The sequence below is a fragment of the Magallana gigas genome, chromosome 9 (genome assembly GCF_963853765.1).
Source record: "Magallana gigas chromosome 9, xbMagGiga1.1, whole genome shotgun sequence".
Lineage (NCBI taxonomy): Eukaryota > Metazoa > Mollusca > Bivalvia > Ostreida > Ostreidae > Magallana > Magallana gigas.
This window is the reverse complement of record NC_088861.1, coordinates 14,066,759-14,092,455: the sequence shown is the minus strand read 5'-3', so window position 1 is coordinate 14,092,455 and position 25,697 is coordinate 14,066,759. Positions and strand designations below refer to the sequence as shown.

Below are 25,697 nucleotides of genomic sequence, written 5' to 3'. Positions count from 1 at the left end.
ATTAAACAATTAATTTACTCAGAAATCACACAAAATTATTTCAATAAAAATGACCAATAAACAATATTCTTTATTTGATAAAAACTTATTTGTCATATATGTAGTAAAATAAATGAAATAAGGAATCATTAATCATAATTTTTAAACATCAAAGGGAAATATCTTATCCAAAATACATACAAATTAAAATGGAATATAATTATAGCTGTGTTGCAACCACTCGGTGAAAACAGTAGACGACACACACACACACACACACACACACACACACATATATATATATATATATATATATACATCTATATATCTATCTATCTATCTATCTATCTATATATATATAACGACCTCCACAATAAACTTCAATAGTGGGTGTATTTCAATAGTGGTGGTTGCATTGTAATCCTTAAAACAAAATATGTTCCCAATCACTATATATACATGTAGAACGAATATAGCTGCCTGTTTCATCTTTACGAGCCTTGTATTGTTAAAATGTGTACATACAGATAGAAATATATGACAGAACCATTAGTCATATTAAAAACAAGGTTTAAACTGCGTTTCTAGTCTTTCATTTAATCTTTGGTTTCTTGATTTGACGACTCTCTTCGGTGTATACACATATATCCTTAATTTCTTTTCCAACAGACTTGGACTTTTCTGTACGGCATTATTTGAAATCCACACAGCCCAGGACTGGCTGTACGAATGGCAACGTCTCTCATACTATGGCCAATTGCCGACAATGCGCCAAGAGTTCACAATAGTTCACAAATAGAAACATTTAATTTGTGAGGAAACAATTAAGAAGAAATTTAAAATGACCGAACAATCTAACTTTCGATAATTATTTCTAAAAAGCTATCTCTTTTCCCCAAAATTCTAAATTGTATTTTATGGTGAAATTTGTATGAGCAATGTTTATATTTTGCAATTTTAATGGCTCTTTTGATAATAATACAATAGAAAATTATATATATCTTTGTTTTTAACGTTTTTAAAGTTGAAATATTTTAAAACTAGAATGTGATTTTCTGAATGATACAAAAGCAAATGAAATGTTGTGTCAGCTAGACGACTTATCAATAAGACGACCTATTAGTTGAATGGCTTCTGAACATACAATGATGAATTGTTAAACCAAGGTACGATATAAGAAACACTGCTGCAATAACTATTAAGCTGACTGTAATATAATAAAGCAAAGTAATTGACCCATCAGGAGCTTTCGTACATGAGCTGTTGTTTGAACCATTGTTGGAAGTGGGTGGTTTTGTAAGACTTGTTTGAAAGGCTTCCTTCTTACTGGCTATACTAGTAAATATGGTACTCTCTAGATAAAAGGAGAACATATTAAACATGATTAAAAAAGATTAAAAAAGAAATTAATGAAGAAACACGCAGCATATTTTTTAAAAATTATATTTCTGCTAAGAAACAACTGAAATGGATCTCATGTTTTTACTATAATATTTTAAATGGAAACGGTGAATGTGAAATACCTATATGTTTCTTCAAGTGTGGTGATATTGTTATGTCTGTTAAATCTATAATGAAAAATATATCACACAGCTAGAATATAAAATGATAATAACGAACTGTCAATGCATTTTGAGAACGTATCTTTGCGAGTTTACAGCCTGACTTTCTTGTACATTGAAATACAACGGTTAGTTAAACAGTTAACAAGAATACAAACTTAGCTGATACTCGATCGTCTATAGTTTATTTTCGTGTATCGCTTTATGTATTTTATGTTTTACATATTTAATATACACTATCTTACTTTTACATCCATTTACAGGATCACATAAAGCCTTCTTGCATTGGCATTCTAGCTGACATTCTTTACCGTAACTTGGATATAGACAAAATAATTCACAATATGAGCCTGTTTTTCCAGTCGAACAATCTTAAAAGTACAATGTATGAAAGTATGATTAAATATGATTGGTGTTAAAAATAAAAGTTTTAAAAGATATTGTAGATAAAACGAATAAATTGATAATTGATTATAAATACTAAATTCAATGACCTGTAACTGAACGTTTACAACCAAACACAAAGTGACAGCTATCATTACTGCAGTAACACTCGGACAGACAGCCGACTCCATACGTAGGAAATGGACATTTTTGACTACAGCCATCACCATAAAATCCATCACTGCAAGCTTTGAATACAATACCTTTTAGAAATATAATTATAACTAGACACGATCTCGTTGCAAGCAACGAGGAGGTCTTCCGTCTGATTTTAGAAATTGAGATTTATGTTCGATCTTGATTTTGCTATTTAACAGCTATACATGATTTAAAACAGGAAAAGAGGATCTTCATTTTAAGTGCCTGATACTATTTTGTTTCAGGTGTTTAGAAATTCGTCACCGTTCTTGAGATATTTCAGAAAGAATATTTTAGGGGCCGGACCTTATCTCCTTATTGGGGCCGCTGAACAAAAATTGTAAGGTTGCATGTTATTAGGTACATTATTTTGAGCATCTTTTCTTTTATACTGCATTTCAAAATATTTTTTCTTTTTGAGATATAGGTTATCAAATTTTTGGACTTTTGCCCCTAAAAATCCTTAATTACGTAACACATGAGAAAAATCATTATAATGTTAAGCTACATAACTGTTAGATAAATATATTTGCTTCTATAATCTATCACGAAATACCCCTCGGTAAAGAACTATAGGAAAAAGACTTTAGAGCCCTCTAGGTCCCTAATATTAGGGGCCAGCCCCTTTTTCATGGTATCAAATGAAAGGTCATTTGATTCTAAAGACATTTTGTTCAACAAGTGTTCAGAAATCCGTTACCATTCTTGAGATATCTCAGAAAGAATATTTTAGGGGCCGGTCCCTTATTTCCTTATTGGGGCTGCTGAACCAAATTTTTTAGGCTGCATGTTGTTAAGGACATCATTTTGAGCATCTTTTCTTTTATACTGCATTTCAAAATATTTTTTCTTTTTGAGATATAGGTGAGCAAAGTTTTGGACTTTTGACCCCTAAAAATCCTTAATTACGTAACACATGAGAAAATCGTTATACTGCTGGGCTTTATAACTGTAAGATAAACATATTTGCTTCTATAATTTATTACAAAATATCCCTCAGTAAAGAACTATAGTAAAAAGACTTTAGAGCCCTCTACGTCCCTAATATTAGGGGCCAGCCCCTTTTTCTTGGTATCAAATGAAAGGTCATTTGATTATAAAGACATTTTGTTCAACAAGTGTTCAGAAATTCGTTACCATTCTTGAGATATCTGAGAAAGAATGTTTGAGGGGCCGGTCCCTTATCTCCTTATTGGGGCCGCTGAACCTAATTTTTTAGGTTGCATGGTGTTAAGTACATCATTTTGAGCATCTTTTCTTTTATACTGCATTTCAAAATATTTTTCCGTTTTGAGATATAGGTGGTCTAAGTTTTGGACTTCTGACCCCCTAAAAACCCCTAATTACGTAACATATGAGAAAATCGTTACACTGCTTGGCTTCATATTTGTAAGATAAACATATTTGCTTCTATAATTTATTACAAAATATCCCTTGGTAAAGAGTTATGGGTAAAAGACTTTAGAGCCCTTTAGGTCCCTTATTGGAGGGGCCAGCCCCTTTTTCCTGATATCAGCAGAAAGGTCTTGTAAATATAAACTTTTTTTACATTACATGTTTTAACAAAATATTTTCCAGAAAAGAGATAAAGAGAGAAAAGCACAAAAAATTACGACGCTTTTTTAATGTCAATTTTCGAGCCATAGCGAGCTTTGGCGCCAGTAGTGCTAAACATACAAAACAACAATCATGCAAAACTTCAATCTTTCGTTTACCAACCGTAGAAATTTGAGCTCAAAATCTCTTATAGTTTAGGAGAACGGCCGCAGACAAAATACCTATATAAAAAATAGAAAAATCTCAATATCTCCAAAACGGATGTGACGTCATCAGTGCAAAAAATTTGCTATCAACTTCAGACCACTATCTATCACATCTGAAAATTTGATGGAGATCGGTTGAGCCGTTTCTGAGAAATCGCGTGCACAAAAATGGGAAGAAAAAAAAAGAATAAAAATAATAGGGAACTAGATACGATCTCGTTGCGAGCAACGAGGAGGTCTTCCGTGCGATTTTTTGAAGGTTATATGACCTTGACTTTGATATTTGACCCTTTATCTCCTTATTTGGGCAACAACAAAAAAATTGATGGTTGAATTTTATTAGGAACATCATTCTCAGCATTTTATTCTATATTGACTTTCAAAATAATGTTTTTCAAAATATTTGTTCTGTTTGAGGTATGTTATCAAAGTTTGGTACTTCTGGCCCCTTAAAACCCATTAAAACCCCTTAATACGGAACACATGATAAAATAATTATAATATGTTGTTAAATAAATGTGAGATGAACATTTTTGCTTCCTAAACATATAACAAAACATTTTTCAGTAAAGTGCTATGGAAGACAGACTTTAGCGCCCTTTTGGTCCCTAAATTGAAGGACCAGCCCCTTTTTCTTGGCATCATACGAAAGTTCTTTTGATATTAAACATATTTTGTACAACAAGTGTTTAGAAATTCTTTGCCGTTTTTGAGCTATCTGGGATATGATATCTAAGGGGCCGACCCCTAATCTCCTTATTGTGGCCAGATAACGAAACTTTTATGATTGAATATTGTTTAAAACATCATTCTAAACATCTTTTATTCTATATTGCTTTTTAAAATATTTGTCCTTTTTGAGGTATATTCGATCGAAATTTTGGACTTTTGGCCCCTTAAAACCCCTAATTACGTAACGCATAATAAAATTTTTATAATGTATAGTTTAATTAGTAAAAAATGAACATTTTTGCTTCTTAAACATATGACAAAATATTTCTCAGTAAAGTGCTATGGAAGACAGACTTTAGAGCCCTTTTGGTCCCTAAATTGAAGGGCCAGCCCCTTTTTCTTGGCATCATACGAAAGTTCTTTTGATATTTAACATATTTTGTACAACAAGTGTTTAGAAATTCTTTGCCGTTTTTGAGCTATCTGGGATATGATATCTAAGGGGCCGACCCCTAATCTCCTTATTGGGGCCAGATAACGAAACTTTTATCATTGAATATTGTTTAAAACATCATTCTAAACATCTTTTATTCTATATTGCTTTTTAAAATATTTGTCCTTTTTGAGATATATTCGATCGAAATTTTGGACTTTTGGCCCCTTAAAACCCCTAATTACGTAACGCATAATAAAATTTTCATAATGTATAGTTTTATTAGTGAAAGATGAACATTTTTGCTTCTTAAACATATTACAAAATATTTCTCAGTAAAGTGCTATGGGAGAAAGACTTTAGAGCCCTTTTGGCCCCTTATTTAAGGGACCAGCCCCTTTTTCTTGTTATCAAACGGAAGATCCTGTAAATATAAATTTTATTTGCTCTATATGTTATGGTAAAATATTTTCAGGAAAGGAGATAAAGAACCAAAACCATTAAAAATTACGTCGTTTTTTTAAACTCGATTTTCGGGTCGAGGCGAGCTTCGACGCCTTTGAAGCCAGACAACCACAAATGCCTTTAAACACATCTACAATCTTTTGTCTACAATCCCTGAAAATTTAAATTCAATATCTTTTTTCGTTTAGGAGGAGATAGCAGGACAAAATGACCCTCTAAAAATCACTAAAACGTCAATATCTCCCGAACGGAAATGACGTCATTAAAATAAAAAATTATATATAAGGCTTTTATCAATATCTACAAGATCTGAAATTTTCACGAAAATCGGTCAAGTCATTTTAAAAAAATCGCTTGTACAAAAAAGCGTAAGAAAAAAAAAAAATAATAAAAGGGAAAAAGAAACAAAGCAATAACAATAAGGTCTTCCGTTGGAAACGGAAGACCTTAAATATAATAGTATAAATAAGAAAGAAAATCAAACTTTTTTTAAATACTAACGAATGCATTTGTTATGGGCGATGTTCCAAAAGAATCCAGAACAGCATTTCCAACCACCTGGTCTTCAAAAAGAACAGCAAAAATGAATTACTTGTAAAGAACAAGTCAATCTAATTTTTTTAAAAAAGCCAGCACTGGTATTTAGATTATCTGAATCATTAATATGTTGATGATTTTACGAGCAAGTCTAACATTTCGTTGGTATTATGAAATAAACTTACCCTTCACATAATTGTGAACATGTATCAATGGCATGTAGGATCACAAATAATATGTTGTTAACTCTGATCATGTCTGCAACTGAATAATTTATTCTGACAATGTTTCCGCCTTCATAGCTGATTTTAGTTACATCTTTGAAATTGTACATGTTTTTCAATTTTGTTCCCTTTTGAAATAATACACTGCTAAATTTGTAACCAAACAAGGAAATAAAATCAATTGGTGTCCATAGTTTATTTGAGTATAAACAATCACCTTAACATATAACAATTGAAATAAATCTCAAACAAACAAACAAAGAAATATACAATAAAAACTCCCAGAAAAAAACACAAAAACATAACAAAAATAATATTGTAAATCATGCCCTTTTTTAGGAAAGAAAAAAAGTGATTTAAAATGCTGTACCATCCTCATTTACGATAATCCACAAAACAGTAAATGACGTTTTGGGTCATGGTTTGAAACAGCGTTTTTACAACGATTGCTAGCGAAAAAAATCATACGCATCTTGAACCTTACTATTGATGTGACATTTTGTTTTCTAAAAAGATATAATGATTTGACCATTTCCGCAAATCTCCGACCACAAACTCATATTCAAACACAATTAAGCACTGTACACCAGTTTGTGCTCATTAAGACTAAGTGTAAGGAGTTTTGTATTTCTATTTTGGATGTTATATTATGGTTTTATGATGACACAAGAGCTTGTATAGGGTACATATCGCAAACTGTTTGGCACATGTTGGCGGTGCCTGTATATCAAAAAAGTTTGGATTGATGGTCTTATGGTGTCTCCATTTTTTTTTCTTCGGTTATCAGTTTAGCAGTGTGGGCATGTTTATTATCGATGTTGCATGAATCGGGACAGTTAAAAAGGCTTCAAAACAATTACCGTCTTCGTCACTTGCATTCATTAAATGCAAGGAATAACGAGTAGGAAGAGCCTTTATGTCTCGCATTTTTAATATTATTATTACGATCTTTTATACCCAATTGTGGTAGAAAAACTAAACAACTTGAGGAAGGAGTCTTCTCGTTTTCAAACATACTTCTTATGATAAGAAACTCATGAAATGTTGACACAGTGAAACAGGTCGTATAACCTGTATATAATGATTCAATTATCTTAATCAAATTTGACCTCCTTGTTTTTGCTGATCAAGGTCACTACCCTTTTCCTCACCTTAAAGAATGATAAAATCCAATGTAGTTCTTTGCAGTTATGTAGACATTTGTTTAAGACATTAATATTCTATTCTTCAATGAAATGATAGAATATCAGAATATCTATCAGCTTACACTACTTAATTTAAATAAATAGTCAAACTAAAATTTATATTGGTTAGCCCGTATTTCTTCTAATTTTCTTAAACTTTGAAGATATTTTTTCTATGCTTCCAATATCAAAATATTTCTAATGTTTACGTATAGTGAAGACTTTATATAAAGATATAAATTGACAGGATAGTTAAAATATTGACCAAGTAATAAGAGAGAAAAACTAAATTTATTGATTTTTTCACACAAATCAATGTATAGAATGGGTGCTTTATAAAGCTTGTAAGCATGTAAATAAATTTGATTGGCAAATCATATAATAAACACATATTCTAAAACCCAATTATCCTCTTATTAGTTCACATACGTTAACAAATCCAACATCAATGTGATTGTTTTAAAAGTGCTAAAACAGACTCCTTTACGGAAGCCCATTTAGGACCTATCAAAAAATATTTTTGAATTTGATATAACGAATTCTTGAATTTGTAAAAACGAATTTAAATCGTTATAACGAATTGTTGAATCCGTTATAACGAATTAAATTTGTTATAACAAATTTTAGGAATTCGTTATAACGAATTTAATCTGTTATAACAAATTCACTGAATTTGCTATTTCAAATTTCAAAATCTGTTTTTACAAATTAAATTTGAAATAACGAATTCTTGAATTCGTTATAACAAATTAAATTTGAAATAACGAATTCTTGAATTCGTTATTTCAAAGTTTTAATTCGTAATTTCGGTTTTTTAAACTCGGTTATAACATATTTTCACCCAATTTGTAATAACAAATTTCATGTTTTCGGGAACAAAATAAACGGGGCGGACTTCATTTGTCCCATATCGGCGTACGACGAAACGGCGAAATGGTAAATGAAGTAAACTGGCGTAAGAACAAAAGTGGAGGAACATATTGTCACAGCTGTTGCTGTAACCATGGTAACAGATGTAACAATTCCAAAAGACACCTTACTTTATTGGCTTTGCTAGATTTCCTACATAGATAGAAACAAAATATTCAAGAACTGCTATATATGTAGCAACGCATTTTCACCAAAAATATTGTGCAGGATATACAGATATACGGGTTTCTGCGCAAAATTCCAAAAAATTGTTAAGTCAATGCTATTGATTATTGAGCATGCTGATTTATAAAAGGGTACATGCAGCCCAGCCAATGTCGAACTTATGTCATAGAATTCATTTACCAGAATTTAATGCAAAAACCGCATCGAAATCGATGCAAAAAAATGGAGTTGCGCCTCCTCAAAGTGCTTATGTTTACCTCTTAGGCGATAACGAGGCTTCAGTGACGTCACGAGGTCAACACTAGGGGAATTTCCTTACAAAGCTATACAAATTTAATTATATATATTTTACAGCAAAAATGATTGATATAGGTCTGACGTTTTGACGTATCTAGTTATTTTAAGTATTGTAAATTTAGAAAGTTGTATTCGTAATTATTTTATTACAGTCAGATTTCTTTTTAAACGATTTTAAAATTTGCTATTCTTATCACCTTTTACCGATGAATAGGATATCTTTAAACACTTGCATGGGCAGATTTATGCTCATTATTCATATTTATTTTGGTCGGAGCGTGTTCAAATCCAATAAAGCTTGAAGGGAGTTATGATAGATTTGATATGCACGCTCCGACCGAAATTATTACCTCATAATATTCAAAGAATGATGCCTTTTTGCTTTAAATTATATTATTTCCAATTTCTACACTTTAAACAAACATTTCAAAACCACTGGGTTTTTTTTTTCATGCATAGCACATGTTATGTATTATTGCAGCAAATACCGTTTTTCGGTTATGCTGTAGGACACGCTTATTTTGTGTCGCTCATTTTTTATGAAATAATTGGGCCATGGGTTTCAAAATTGATTTGTAATGTTATCACAGTAAAGCAGTAAAGGACACTTGAAAAATATAAATATGATATTTTATATGACATAGCCAGGCATTATAACCAGGATGTGCGCATGTGTGAACCAACTTTCCATCGGGATTGGTAAACGTTTGGGAGGGAATTCGATAACTTCTTTGAGAAACTTCGAACTGATGATAGGTGCCAAAAAACAAAACAAAAAACAAAAAACCGCGACTTTTATATCATATAGTCAGTAAAAATAATAGGAATGTTATGTACCTTTGGTTTACACTAAAATGTTACAGGAAACAATAGACACGTAGCTTCAAACGAGTGGGTTGGTAGGGATGGCAGGGAGAGGCCTGTCCCAATGCAGTTGCCCCCCTTTCCTAACATTTTCGGAGCATGTAAAAAATTGAAAGTGACTGGGAGGAAATAAACAGTGAAATTTAAGTTTGAGGTAAACTTAGTATTTTTATAGCTACCCCCACGGTGTACGATTTTCGAATTTTTCAAAGACTTCTTTTTTTCGCATGTCAAGAATTGTTTGGTGTTTCTCCCATCCCACCCCCCTCTTTTCACTTGTTTACGATGCCACCTCCCTGAACAAAATATCACTGTTTCCTTACATATACCAGTAAAAAAGAATTGGGTTTATATATAAACCATTACTGTATCTCATACAATATACCATTCACCAGGTTCTATAAACACCTACGCTTAAATTCAGTATAAAAAATTCAAGGTTAGGAGGAGAGGGATAATTTATTTTGTTTTTCTTTTTTTTCAGGGGGGGGGGGGCTTGGGGAGGGGTAGGGGTGGTTAGAACACCGACCCCATGTAGCTCTATCCATAACATAATTAGCTCTAACCCCTCACCAAGGTCTGTGTGTCCATCACCAGGGTCTGTATACCCATCACCAGGGTCAGAGTACATATTACCAGGGTCAGAGTAAGTACTACCAGAGTCGGTGTACGTATCAACAGGGTATGTATACGCATAACCAGATTCAGTATACCCATCACCAGGACACCAGAGTCTCAATACTTATCCCGAGGGTCAATGTGTCTTTATGCTCATCACCAGGGTCTGATTACGCATAGCCAGAAATCCACGTATCATCACCAGGGTCTCAATGCCTATCACCAGGGTCAGTGTACGTTTCACCAGGGTCTATATGCCTATCACCGGGGTCTGTATACTAGTATTAATAGGGCCAGAGTGCACATCACTAGCGTCTGTATACCCATATCCAGAATCAGTATAACCATCACCAGGGTAAGTTTACCTATAACCAAGGTTAGTGTACCCAATTACAAGAGTGTGTACATGTATACGCGTAACCAGAGCCAGTATACCCATCAACTGGGTCTCAATACCTATTACAATATAGCTTTTGAAACCCTGGTAATGGGCAGATCTGGTGATAAGAACACTGGCCTTGGTGAAATGCATTAAGACCCTGATGATGGGTTCTAATGACTTGGTGATGGGTACACAGACCCTGGTGATACGTACACTGAACCTGGTAATAGATATAGACATCCTGATAATCGTACAGTAATATTGACCCAGGTTATGGGTATACAGACCCTGGTGATACGAACACTGACCCTAGTGATACGAACACTGACCCAGGCTTTTTGTATGCAGACCCAGATGATGGGCACGCAGACCCTGGTGATACGTACACTGACCCCGGTAATAGATATAGACATCCTGATAATCGTAATACTGACCCAGGTTATGGGTATACAGACCCTGGTGATACGAACACTGACCCTAGTGATACATACACTATGCTATTAAAAATTTTAAAAATCCTAATCCGTGGGGGTATGGGGAATGGCGTACCTTTAACTTTAATTCTACAGTTTATTTCCTCCCTTTCATTTCAGTTTTTACCTGGTCCCAAAAATATTAGGGGCGGGGGACTCCTTGTTAATTCACCTTTTATATGTTAATTAAGAAAAATGTTTGCAGCGAAAAAACGTGTGCTGAAGGGGGTAGTCTAGCTCGTCCCCCTGCCCCTGCTCAACTCCACCCCCCTCCCCCTCCGATGCTAAGTGCCTGTTGTTTTCCTGTAACATTGCTTTTTTTGTTCTCTCAAATACTAATATTTATACAACATTTTGGTGTCAATCTAATGTACACAACATTCCTATCTTTTTTAATGAACATTTATAATGTAAATTTCGAATGTTCCTATACGTTTTTAAATTGCGCGAATATCAGTTCGAAGTTCCTCCAAACAGCTTTCCTCCCAAACGTTTACCGAAAAGTCGGTACACGCATGCGTACATCCTGGTTATAATGCCTGGTTGTACTATATAAAATCAAAGTACTGAAGAACTGATGGGAGTTGATTTTATCGATTATTATTTATTTTAAAATCAATGATATGTTATTTTGCATGGCAAGTACTTTCCTATACGTATTTGAATTACGCATATTTTTAATAATATGAATTCTTCCACAGGAATTTCGTGAAAACCCAATATGAATCATGTTGTATAATATTCAAAGATCTATTCTATCAAACTACGTATCAGTAATCGGAATAGTTATGAGAAATTGTATGGATCCAAGCATATTTTGGACTCTAGTCTCGTTCAACCAGTCTCTCAGCTGTATCCGTTAATAACCGACAAGCAAGAGAGAATCTCTGCTTGTCGGAGATTTACGGAAACAGCCGAGCGTCTGGTTGAACGAGCTCTGGCGTAGGAATATATAAAATGTACGACTTCAAAAATTATCTAAGTTGTTCGTACCATTTAAAATCTAACGATTTACAAGGTATCTATAAATAGGTTTCCTTGAAAAACAATGCTTAAGAACTCATTACATCGAATTTATCGATTAGAACTAAATGTTGTCAGCAATGTTGATTTGTACTTAGGTCCAAACACTGTTTCACTTTCAGTTTGTCTGAGTAACTGCATACATGTAGGAGAGTTGATTAAAATCAACTCCCAAAAAATAGCCTATTCTATACATCGTTCTGATGGAAAGTTGGTTCACGCATACGCACATCCTGGTTATAATGCCTAACTACATCATATAAAATATTATATTTGTATTTTTAAGTGTTTACTGTGATAACCCAGCCCAATAGTTTCATAAAAAACGAGCGACACAAAATGGGCGTGTCATACAGCATAACCGAAAAACAGTTTTGGCTGCGCTGCGTTATAATACATAGCATGTGTTATTCATTAAAAAAACAGTGGTTTAGAATGTTGTTTTAAAGTGCAGAAATTGGAAATTATATAAATATAAATATTAAAGTAATAAGGAATCATACTTTGAATATTATGAGTTGATAATTTTGGTCAGAGCGTGGTCATATCTATCATAAATCCCGTCGAGCTTTTTTTGATTTGAACTCGTCCCGGCCAAAATCACCTGAGACTAGTAATACTCCAAGAATGATTCCTTATTCTTAAATCAATTTTATTCCAGACCGGTATTTTTTTACGTCCGGCGTAATCTCACGGTTTGGTAATGTAATGAGATGAAAAATGCAAATATATATTAATAAATCAGCATGCTCATTGATTGATAGAATTAATTAAACAAATTTTTGGAATTTTGCATAGAAACCCGTCGAAACAAATCTGTATATACTGTAATTTTGGTGAAACTGCATTGTTACATATAGTTCTTAAATATTTTGTTTCTATCTATGTAGGAATTCTAGCAAAGCTGATAAAGTAAGGTGTCTTTTGGAATTGTTACATCTGTTACCATGGTTACATTTACTTCATTTAATTCCATTTCGCCGTTTAACGCCGATGAATTGATCGGTGCATTTCGTCGTACGCCGATATGGGACAAATGAAGTCCGCCCCGTTTAATTTGTTCCCAAAAACAAAATTTGTTACCACAAATTCGGTGAAAAAATGTTATAACCGAGTTTAAAAAACCGAAATTACGAATTAAAACTTTGAAATAACGAGTTCAAGAATTCATTATTTCAAATTTAATTTGTTATAACGAATTCAAGAATTCGTTATTTCAAATTTAATTTGTAAAAACAGATTTTGAAATTTGAAATAACACATTCAGTGAATTTGTTATAACAGATTAAATTCGTTATAACGAATTCCTAAAATTTTTTATAACAAATTTAATTCGTTATAACGGATTCAACAATTCGTTATAACGATTTAAATTCGTTTTAACAAATTCAAGAATTCGTTATATCAAATTCAAAAATATTTTTTGATAGGTCCTAAATGGGCTTCCGTACTCCTTAATGTACAGCAATTTCGAATTGCGGAACGTGATATTTTCCTACGCCATTATTTCTCGAAAAATATAGTCCTTATTAGATTCTAAACATTCTATACAAAGTTGTATGATAGTAAAATAGAAACAAAAATCTACTATTTCATTTTCTTTCATCTTGATTTAATGACCAATTAATCAAATTTACGTTTGACAAGTTGAACACCATAAAATACCCCGTTCTTAATATAAATAGTACATTTTGTTTTCGTATCCAATAAAAGTCGTTATTTAACGATCAGAAGAAGTATTAAATTTGTATATATCTTTAATTTGTATACAATGTATATATATTTCCAGTATTTGTCATCCGGTTTCAAGTTACACGTTGATTATATAATATTACTGCTAATATTAAGCACGCACACATCATATAATCACAGAACATTTTGGGTTTTGAATGTTCAACTTTGCAATTTTAGAGGCATCATAATAAGATACAATAAAATTATAAATGTAAGTTTAATTGGAGAGATTCTTCATAAGTATTTTTGCTGAAACTGTTTATTATTTTGAATACCGATAGAAAGATTGGGTCCACCCACTTCCATCACTGTTAAAAACGCTTGATATCGGTGAACATTTGTTGATGTTGATAACTTAAGGTTTTTATATTGAAACTGATATTTTTATAACAATGAAAAAATGTACATACAAGAAGTGTTATTTTGTCAAATGCTGTTATCACATCTGTACATTCACTTGAAAAAATTATGTGATGGAACCAGGTATGTTTTTTAATACAACATCAATTATAATGACATGGATTCATGCCAAAGTCATTGGATCCATTGGCTAGATTTGCAAAAAATGCAAACAAATGCAAAAAGAAGAACAATATTTGCAAATATGAAGAACCAGTTTTTCGTTTATAGTAATAACACAAGTCGCATTACAGACTCTACATACATTAACATTTATTCATAATAAGTTATATGTACAATATATTTTATCACCAATTTATGATGAAACACATTATATTTATAAATGTTTTAGGCATCTACACAATTGCACGGTCCCTTATCCGGACAGAACCCATTTCTTGAACATTAGTATTGATACTTGAAAAGTAATATATATATAACAAAAAGTAACACTGCTAGAATTAATAGACCAACTATGATTTGCATGTAGTGTCCTCTATTTTCTTTATGAATTTTGACCTGGGTTGAGGCGATAGATGTATTACTGTGGCTGGTAGTAACCTGCATTCCTGAATGTCAAAAAATATATTTTGATTACATATTTTATGAAAAGCGCACTTTGTCATTTGTACCGCAAAAAATATATATATAGATGCATCAGGAAAAGTTTTATTTAGAGATATCACTCAACTGTATTGAGCTATAAAGGAGAATATATAAGCTTTAACTGAAATTGGAAAGGATTTCCTTCTGACTATTTGTGGAACGAAACCTTGTTCAAGTCATAACTTTTTTAGTTTAATTTCCCATGTATAAAAGCCTTTAAACAGTTTTGATTTTCATATCATTACCTAGTTAATATACAATTCATCCTATATTTTCTTGGGTTTGTGAATTTTTACTGTTATTCACTTCAAATTGTAGATACCAATGTGCGTTTTATCTTTCCACACTAAATGTTGCGTTAGAAACGGTTTTAAGAACGTTGTTTACTTATGGTTTCAGTTCTCAAATTCGGATTGTTATAAAGTTCAATGTACTGGGTAAAATTTGTTCCAAGCACTAAGAGTATTTATGAAATGAATTATTTATTGACAAACCATTCAACATTTTCACCTTTTCTTGAAATAAGACTCAAACATGGTTGGACTTTTAGCAAATCTGAGGAAATTCGAACTAAAATTGTCAGATTTTGTGTTTAACTGAAATATTTTTGATAGTACTATTATATTCAAAATCAAGATTTTATTTGTCAGTCAACATAAGTTTGCATATTTTCTGTTGGTTTTATCCCACTTTTCCAATTAAATAATCAAATATTCGAAAATGCTGAAAAACGATAAAAGACACCATATCTCAAAATTTTGATCATTGACCTCATACAACTTTTATGCCTGCAGAGTGAGGTCAATATACCATTTAAATGCTATAAATGTTTTAATATTATTATCATTCAGTTTTTTGTTAAATGATGGTTAGGGATTTGAAAACTAATAGACAAAATTCGGACTAGAAATATAAAAAAAAGTGTGAATGAAAACTTAATGTTTTGTGTCAGTTTAGTGTCACTGCCATTCATAAACTGTATTTCATTTTTAAAAGAGTCTAGCAATTTGTACTATTTTCACAATTGAGAAAATCTCAATCATAGTGTAAAATTTTTAGTGATTTTTCTTAACGTTCTGGGTCCATTGGCCTACTTTTTTTGAAGTGAAAAATAGCAATACTGTGGTAGGTCTTTAACACACAATAGATGGTTTTTCATTATCATCAGTTGATTTTTTTTCGTTCTGAGTAAAAGTATACTTTTATATTACGATTTGTGACTTTTTATAAATAAATACAGTTTTTATTAAATGAAATATTATATCGTCATGATTGAAATTGTTCGTTTGCTTATGTTGTCAAAGCTTGCATACCGCAGTGCAAAGCAACATTTTGTTTTTCTTAATAATTGACGGGATAGATTTCAAATGTAAACAGTCTGATATGAATGGCTAAGCAATCGAAATGGGAAAAAAATATACATAGAAATTGACGTTATATTTACCAATTTCTGAATGAGGACATCCATGAACATGATGGCATACGTCAACACTACAGTTTTCGCATAAGAGTTGACATTTCCCACCATAAGTAGGAACGGGGCAACGATGACTACAGTTCATTCCATAAAATCCTTCGAGACATTCTTAAAATGCAAATATTTCATTATTGTTTTAAGTGAATTTCCTTTTGAATAAGAATTAATTCCAAGATTCACTATTACAATGTAATATTTGAAACATACAAACCTATGCATGTATTTAGTGTTTCATTCCAAATATATCCGTCACAGCAAACGTATTTCAAACCACTTGGTCAATTGAAATCACAAGGATGATTATAAATCAGTGACACTGACAGTATAATTTTGTGTTTCCAGTCATTAATATAATTTTAAGTTTGCACACCATAGTAAATTCGAATTGCTAGGGAAAAAAATCAGTCATTAGAAGAAGGAAACATTACTTACCCGTCACATAGATTTGTGTCTGAGGGAATACAGTGTTGGCAAAAGAAGATCATATTGATAATAACCACATGCAGATGTGAGGACTTCATTACAGCGAATGGCAGCAATAAAATTATTTCCGTAAAGTGTAACAGTTTTGTTATGATATCTTCCTTTTAATATACATACAAGCATTGTTCATTTTTTCTGCAATGCCCAACTTAGAGAGCAGACCATTTCAATTTAACGTACACAATGCCTCTACATACTGCATACAAACAAAGTAAATCTCAGTGTCCGAGAAATAGTCGTAATTTACATACAGAAACTGAAACTCAAATTCAGAATCAAGATATATTAATTTCTCTCATTTCTCCGCTATGTCTCAATTTTCTCTGCTAATTACAAAACAGTCTCTGGTCAATATGTTAGGGTGTATATCTTTTAAAACGTGTAAACTTCAATAAAGTGATTAATAAAATGCACCAAAAAAACATAGGCTTCATTTAGGGAATAAAAAAACTAAACAATTCAGTAATAATATTTTACCATCTCTACAACGATATTAAAATCATGGATTCACTTCTTGTGCTTTGATACCAGTGTATTTGCAGATGAGGTAATTTTGTTTTAAATGATATAATTGTTAAGAATGCTCGACTGATTCTGCCAATAAGCATTAATATTTTCTATCTCAGTGTTCATTAATTTATTATCGATAAAAATGACTTATAACAATCTAGAATCGGAACAATAGTTTATTTTAACTTTGTAATCTTCTTGACTGTTAGCTTTTTTACGTTGTTAAATTAATTGAGCGGATCCACGTTTTCTGTTTTTAATTTGCATATATCCGTTGCAATTGGCTTATCATTCAAAAGGATGTCTTAAAGTGGACAAAACAATCCTTACGAAGACCACGGGTATAACTGGAACTGCACGCGTCATCATGCGTGGATTTGGGGAGCAGGAGGAGGTTGCAAAATTGTTTTCATTTATTAATCTCACTAAAACCTAACATTGTAAAACAAATAAGAACACATGCATTTAAAACAACATTCGATTTTAGTTTTTATCTAAGCCCTCGCATATAGGTGACAGCCCCCACCCCACCCTTTAAAACGCGGAGAAAGAAGGCATATAATGAGGGTGTTTAAGAACAGCAGTGGTAGAGACAAAGTCAAGATTTTGGAATATCAGTAGATTTTAAAACTAGTAGTGATCTGTCAAAGTTGAAACACTCGTAAACAATAACCGTTACTAATAAAATTACTTGCTAGATATAACTTTAAATCGCAGACATAGAACATTGTGTATCGAAATAAAACAAAATCCCTATGTTTCTGTTTACTTCCTATTGCCCACTATGCTGCAATTAATAGATGCAAATACTATACGTGTGTATTCTCCGTGAATTTTTAACTTTTTTGAGATTTCCTTTACGACAAATTTGTTCAATCGATGGATAGTCATCTAATCTATCAGCTTTTTGCTTAAATATTTATTTCATCTTAGAATTTTACATTCATTTTGATTTTTACTCTATAGTTTATCTTATAATGCGATGTTTTATTAAAACATTAAAAAATGTGTATCATATTTGTTAATCAACAAAGTTGTATCCTCAAATTTCTACACAAATCATTTTATTTCAATGATTAAACAATTACAACTATATAAACTATAGCTTTCTATTCTTAGTAAATACAATAATAAAAGAGGTATCATGTCAGCTAAACTTCCTCAGAATATAGCACCGTACTTGATAAAGAACTTTTGATCATACATTGATAAATAGTTAAACCAAGGTACGATATAAGAAACACAGCTGCGACAACTGTTAAGCTGATTGTAGCATGATAAAGCAAAGCATTAGACCCAGATGTCTTACAAAAGCTGTTCTCTGAACCATCGTTGGAACTGGAGGGTGTTGACAGACCTGTTGATTAAAATAATAAAATCATTATGACAATGAAGAAGAAAGGTGATATTGATATTGGATATAAGTATACTTGTAGACAAAATGATTAAGAAATCAATAAATGTGACTCTTTAAATAACTTTATGACATGGCGATCACGGCCAGAAATAAAGTCATTGAAAAGAAGCAAAAAACAAAAAACCATCAATTATTATGAAATATGACTTTTTAAATTTATATTCTGTGGTACGCTATAAAAGATTGAATAGCAACCGTTGGGGCATTTCGAAGCAACATTTTAATTACTTTAAATAAAATCATCGCTGCCGAAACTTCGGCTGGTCACGGTGGCTGATATAACTCGTGAATTTAATTCGCTGTCACGAAATAAAAGTCATTTCCACAAAATCATGGACATGAAAAATAAATCTTTCCTACGAATCGTATATATTCAAATAATATGACAATTGGAGGGATTTGTCGAAAACTACGTCTGATGTACCATTTATAATATATATATATATATATATATATATATATATATATATATATATATATATATATATAAATATATATATATATATATATATATATATATATATATATATATATATATATATATATATATATATATATATATATATATATATAAAGGGTGTTAAGAAAGTTCGTTCCGCGATTTACTTTAGCCTAGATTCATTAATAAACAACTCGTTTGTTAGTTTTTTTATTTTTAATAATTTAATTTTTATTTTTAATAACCATATAGACCACCTTTGTTTTTCAGTACATTTTTAATTCTGTTTGGCATTGAATGAATTAAAGAAATCAAATGTTTCTGAGGTATCTCCCTCCATGCTCGTTGAAGACGGCGGCGTAATTGGTCCATGGATGTCGGGCGCGGATCCTTGTATGCCTCACTGTCCAGAATACTCCACAGATTTTCTATGCAGTTTAGATCAGGGGAATTGCCCGGCCATTCTTCTTTCGAAATAAAGTTTGGTAAATTATCTTTACACCAATTCTGTGTTACTAGGGCAGTGTGAGGTGTCGTACCATCTTGAACAAACGTAGCGTGTCCTGGATATTGAACCAACTTTCGTTCATCAATCCTACCAGTGTTTTTTTGTCGATTCAGTGCAGGTTTAAGTTCTTTTTGAAGAATTTTATCCACATAATATTTTGCATTTATAGTTTTGCCGGATGGAACAATGTGTAGCTTTGACAAACCGTTTACTCCCATTGCACCCCAGATCATGACTTTGGCGCTTGATTTGACGCAGCTGACGTCGGGTACCTCATCCGACTGGGACCCCCACACAACATCGTCTTGTCGGTTCGGAACATGAAACAAATATTTTGAAGATTCGTCACTGAAGATGTAGTTCTCCCAGTCTTCAGCTGTCAAGTGTTTGTGATCACGAGCAAATTTCAATCTTTTTTGTCGTTGTGTTTTCGTCAGAAGCTGATTTCTTGATCGCTTAAATGCCTTCCATTTTTTTACTTTCCGTAAATAATTAAACACAGTCACATGACTCACATTAAAGCCCGAGTTCTTGAGTTCCTTTCTGCATTTTCTTGTTGATTTTCCTCTTTTGTATTTTATGTTCTCGACTTTCCTTTTTACTACGCCTACTATCTTCGACGGTCGGCCCGATCTCGGTTGGTCGGTGAGCTGTTTATTTTGCTCTCGCCTGCGTCTCCACTTTGTTACCCATCGCTCACTTTTACACAGTTGTTTAGCCACATCCTTCACACCTAATCCTGCATCTAATAAAGCCAAAGCCTGGGCTCGTTCGTTGACAGTATCGACACTTGTGCAAGACGTCTGCTTTTTCACCGAACTCGTCATTTTGTTTGATGACGTAATAGACATAAATGTTTACATCACTCTATGACACCACTAGAGAGTGCACATAGGGGAGGATAACTGATGATATGTTGAGATAAAATTCTCTAGTATAAACAGTGTGAATTTGAAACAAAAATATTGCTTTTGTCAATTTATTTTTGTCAATTTACAACCAGAACGAACTTTCTTAACACCCTTTATATATATATATATATATATATATATATATATATATATATATATATATATATATATATATATATATATATATATATATATACATACATACATGTATATATAAAAGATATGATATTTATAATTATAATATATTTATAAATATAATTTTAATATATTTATAAATATAATTTATAAATATTCCTCAAAATAAACATAAAATGATTGTATTTATAGAGGCACTGCATTTTGTAAAACAAAAAGGGACTTTCACTGATTTCAAAGAATCCAACACTTCTTAAAGCCATTCATTTCTCATTTTGTTAGAACAAATTAAAGTGGAAACAAAATTTTTTTGATGGGAACGAGCTTTTTTTTCGTGGCCATGACCTTTATTTCGTTGGGACGACTTTTTTCCGTGGAAACTACTTTTATTTCGGGGCAATGAATTTAAAAAAAGTATAAATGTATCAAGCACATGTCCTATAGCAGCCACTTTTGCTTGTTATTCGGATGTGTTGTTGGTTGGTTTTTTTTGCAAATACGAGCTTAAAAGCCAGATGTGTGTTTGTCACTGCACACCCTTTACCCAAAGGCACTCTGTGGGTAAAGTATGAGCCAGTTTGGGCCAAGGGAAAAGAAGATATGCTCCAGACAAGAGATCTCGGATGAACTGACGAACGGACAGACTGATTACTTTAAGGCGCCCACAGAGTGGGGCCCTAATAAAAAAGTAAAGATTGACGTTAAAGAAAGTTTAAAAGTTTGCCTATAAATGTGAAGTGATTCTTTATTTGATAATGATACACCCTGTATAAACAAAGTACCACAGAATAGCGATTTAACAAAACTTTTTTTGATAAAATAAAAAATCTTACTGTTTCCTGCAACTAGATGATAAACGTATGTTGACATAGAAATCCGAAAAGATGGCTTCTTACTGGTATTGATTATCAGTTTGGTACTCTCTGGATAAAAAAAATTGGAACTCTTTTAACGCTCAAGGTTATAACTCTTAAAATGCTTTTATCATAGTTTAATGAACGTCAATCAAAATATTTCCAATTGTATATTTATCAAGAGTAATTTAACAGAGATGTAAGATTTTTACTATATTTTCTGAATAGATGTGTTGAATTAGTTGAATGTGAAATTCCAGTATTTTCCTTCAGATACGATGTACTTGGTGTGCTAGTCAAATCTATAAAGAAAAACAAAGTATTATTTTGCATAACGTATTGATTTGTGTTATCGTCGTTATGAAGACAACATTTAACATAATAAAAAGGTATGCATTAATTTTGCAAATATCTCTATTTATGAACCCCCTGAAAGGAAAATAAAGTTGATACCTTTTTGAATTTTTTTTTAACGGGTAAAAAATCATGTTCATGACGCCCCGTAGATTACGTTGACAGAACTTGCAATTCTGTAAACGTTATATCACTGTTCTGTTTTTATTTCTGACGACATTTTCAAAATAAATGAAATAATTATATAGTTATGATAAGTTCAAAAGTCACACGATTATGAACTTGCAATTGGTTGATACGTGTTCAAATCTTCTAGATAACGATATCTTTACTTTAGGGGGTATATATGTTTAAACTGCCTTACTTGAACATCCATCAGCTGGATCACACTGTTCCTCCTTGCAATTGCATTTTAGCTGACATTCTTTTCCGTAATTTGGGTATGGACACAGTATTTCACAATACCAGCCTATTCTTCCGATCTCACATTCTTCAGAGTAAAATTAGTTTTTATATTAGATACATGTTTAAAAATCATCCTTTGAAAGCGTAATAGATAAAATGAATAGGGGAAATAGATAATCATAATATCTAAATCAAAAGTCAACAGTCTAAAACACAAATTACCTGATAATGAACGTAAGCATCCATATACATGGTGACATTTGTCATTACTACAATTACATATGGACTGACAATTGACTCCATACGTAGGAGCTGGGCATTGTTCACTACAGTCTTTTCCATGGAACCCGTCCATACAACCTTTTAACAAAATATCTTATTTAGTAATAACTACAGGATTTAGCTGTGCCATTAAGACAACTGAATACTGACTGAGGGGCCTGGAAGGGCAGCAAAATGCCTTTCAGCAACCTTTCCTTTTACCAAATAGCACAGACTAATCTGATGAATTTGGTGTTAGGAAAACGAAAATTAACAAAAGATACTAACGTGTGCATTTTTTATGGGTTTCGTTCCAAACATATCCAATACAACACATCGGACCATTTGGACTAAAAAAAAAACACACAGAAAATGAACAAAAATATTTTTCTTCTGTTATATTTATGGTAATCTTTATTTATATTTGCATCTTGTTTTGTCTTAAAATATAATATCGAGAGTAAAAAGAGGTTTTGGTCAATAAAGTACAATAATATAGACTTACCCTTGACACACTTGTGAATAAGTATAAATAATATGTAAAAACACAAGATATATGTTGACGACTATCAGCATTTTGCAATAAAATGAATGTGGAATATTGTTTTAATCGTTTCCGTCTTCCTCGTTGACTTTGAAATAGTATAATTTTTCAATTCGATTTCCGTTGAAAACTCTGCACATCAATAAACATATTAATATAAAACAAGGAAATGTAAACGTAATGAGATTAAACCATTATGTTGTACATGTAGTTAATATAAGGATTGATTATTATATCATAATCCTTTCAACTTGTGCAGTATACTGTGGAATCATTAAATTTCGTGGTGGCTCAATTTTCGTGGAATTCGTGGGTACCTCTCGTCCACGAAATAACATTCTCCACGAATGACTAAATTAGAATTATTAAGTCATATTTCCTTTTTGGATATGAGATTGAACACGAAATTACGTCCCCACGAACCAGTAAAATTCAGGCAATCCACGAAAATTGGCCTCCACGAATTTAAATGATTCCACAGTATATGTCAAAATGTTTAAACATAGTTATATATTTGTTAAAATGTTAAATATTTATTATAAATCGTCGATGAGAGAGGCTAATACGATATAATGCGATAGTTGCTGAACTTAGGTCAACACGATGATTGTTTAAATGTCATGTGTAAGGTATCCCTGTAACGGAAAACAGTGGAAAACGTTTATTTCAGTGGTAGACAAAAATTGCAAGCTATCGATGCATTTTGAAAATTCCCGGTCTACACCATTTCGATTGTTGTAAAATTTCAGATACATATTTTATTCACCTTGTGATCATGTGGTACATGTAGTTAATATAAGGATTGACTATTGCTTTAACGTTGGATATCAGCCAGTTAGTCAGATTTAGCCTAGAAAATTATTATTTGAATAACAAAATGCCTGAAGTTTTCTACAGTCAATGTTTTATCAAATCATGAAATCAATAATTTAGGAATAGATGAACATCATGAACACAAAAACATACAGTTAAATCACATATGGTACCACACATACATTTTAAATTCTCCACATGCACTCTCTCATCACTGGGAAAAATTAAACTTTGTAAGAGATTAAAAATTGATATAGTGTTCTTGTCCTTTTTTTCGTCTTGTTCAGAAATAAACAGCAATTTAAAAAATTTACCGGGATATGAAGTTGGTTGGTACATGATCAAATCCACTGAGAAACCCTTCGGGCTCTACAGGATTTGATCACGTGACCAACTATCTTCATATCCCGTAGAACTTTTTAAATTGCTGTTTATTTCTAAACTAAAATTTTTCATGATTTGCAGAATCTTTTGAAGAGATTTGGTCCATTCAGTGTTTTGGTAGAAAGTGAATGGTCTTGCACTGAAAAAAAAAATTAATTCGAGAAACTCTCTAAACAGGCCCTTCACGACGGACAGAGATTCCCAAGGGCAAGCTGATGTCAGACCTAGTCCGGACCACGTGTATCAGGGCCGATGTTCAATATTAGATATATTAAATCACTTTTAAGATATATTTAAATCAGCTTGCAATCACTTAAATTCAGTTAATCTTGGTTAAGGAGGCTCGTTGGTCAAGAAATTAAATATCATATCCGTCTTATATTTTCAAAAATGTTTTGCTTAGATATAATATGTTATTAAGAAAAAGTTCATTATTTGTAATTTAAAATCTTGATGTTTTCCGATATCTTTATATATCTTTGTAAGAATACTTATTAAATTTAGAAATGGCCACGGCCATCCAGTTTTCTTAACCTATTAGTACAACATTTTGAAGTGTTGATTAAAATGAACGATGATACGTGATCTGATCTGGTCACATGGGTGCAGGAGACATTATGGAACCTGTTAATGAACCACATATTAAAGAAGATTAGCTTTAAGGTTGAATATTCATGGAATATAGATGCTGAAACTACTAAAGTAGACGCGATACATGTACGAAAGGTCTAAAGAAGTCGTGTAAATGTACATGTAGTTAATGTATTTATTCATTTGCAAAACATCCTCTCGAACCAGTCATCATTAATTTAAGATAAGTTTATTGTAATACACAGTTAGATTAGCAATGAAGTCTACACAAGTTAAGTATTTTATGACTCCTTGGTCATCGCAACCTGATTAAAATCAGATCCTTTAGTCCGTATATTCACTTAATGAATTTCAAACTGAATATAGTATTGATCAATGTATTCCATCTCTTAGCAATTTCCTAATTACCTATTTAAGTGACAGACAAACCTATCCCTAGCAGTCGGTGTTATATTATTGTACGCGAGATGGCAAATTACATGTCCGTCACTCAAAACAGTACTGTAAACATTCAACTGGATGGGCTTTTCCTGAATATGCAATTCTGATTAAATTAAAAAATGGTATTTCTACATGTAATCTCAGCATTGTGTGTCAGACACAACTGCAACATGCCTAAAACAAAGACACTTTTAAAAGAAATTATAATACAAAATTGTTTGATCAGAATTCAAAAACGCTTAGTAACGATAATTAAAATTGGATTTTTTTTTCTCTTT

At 32.1% G+C, this 25,697-nt stretch overlaps 1 protein-coding gene and 1 long non-coding RNA gene across 4 annotated transcripts; both read right to left on the bottom strand.

Moving 5' to 3' along the window:
- Nucleotides 1-315: 315 nt before the first annotated feature.
- Nucleotides 316-7,871, bottom strand: LOC105348173 (uncharacterized). Of its 2 annotated transcripts, none has more exons than XM_066071589.1 (6): nt 6,179-7,871; nt 5,958-6,019; nt 2,036-2,173; nt 1,787-1,912; nt 1,503-1,547; nt 316-1,333 (listed from the first exon to the last, which is right to left on the bottom strand). In XM_066071589.1, exons 1-6 carry the CDS (start codon nt 6,325-6,327, stop codon nt 1,083-1,085), a joined length of 771 nt encoding a protein of 256 aa, XP_065927661.1. In that variant the 5' UTR covers nt 6,328-7,871; the 3' UTR covers nt 316-1,082. The 2 variants fall into 2 exon arrangements, with proteins under 2 accessions (XP_065927661.1, XP_065927662.1); XM_066071590.1 differs by having other exon boundaries at nt 5,958-6,014.
- Nucleotides 7,872-13,608: 5,737 nt separating this feature from the next.
- On the bottom strand, nt 13,609-23,070 carry LOC117690640 (uncharacterized). 2 transcript variants are annotated; one of them, XR_010709634.1, is made up of 9 exons: nt 22,935-23,070; nt 22,608-22,745; nt 22,345-22,470; nt 21,839-21,928; nt 21,606-21,695; nt 16,802-18,719; nt 16,581-16,642; nt 16,337-16,477; nt 13,609-14,855 (listed from the first exon to the last, which is right to left on the bottom strand). It is a non-coding gene; the product is annotated as an uncharacterized lncRNA (long non-coding RNA). The 2 variants fall into 2 exon arrangements; XR_010709633.1 differs by having other exon boundaries at nt 16,581-18,719.
- Between the last annotated feature and the right edge of the window lie 2,627 nt (nt 23,071-25,697).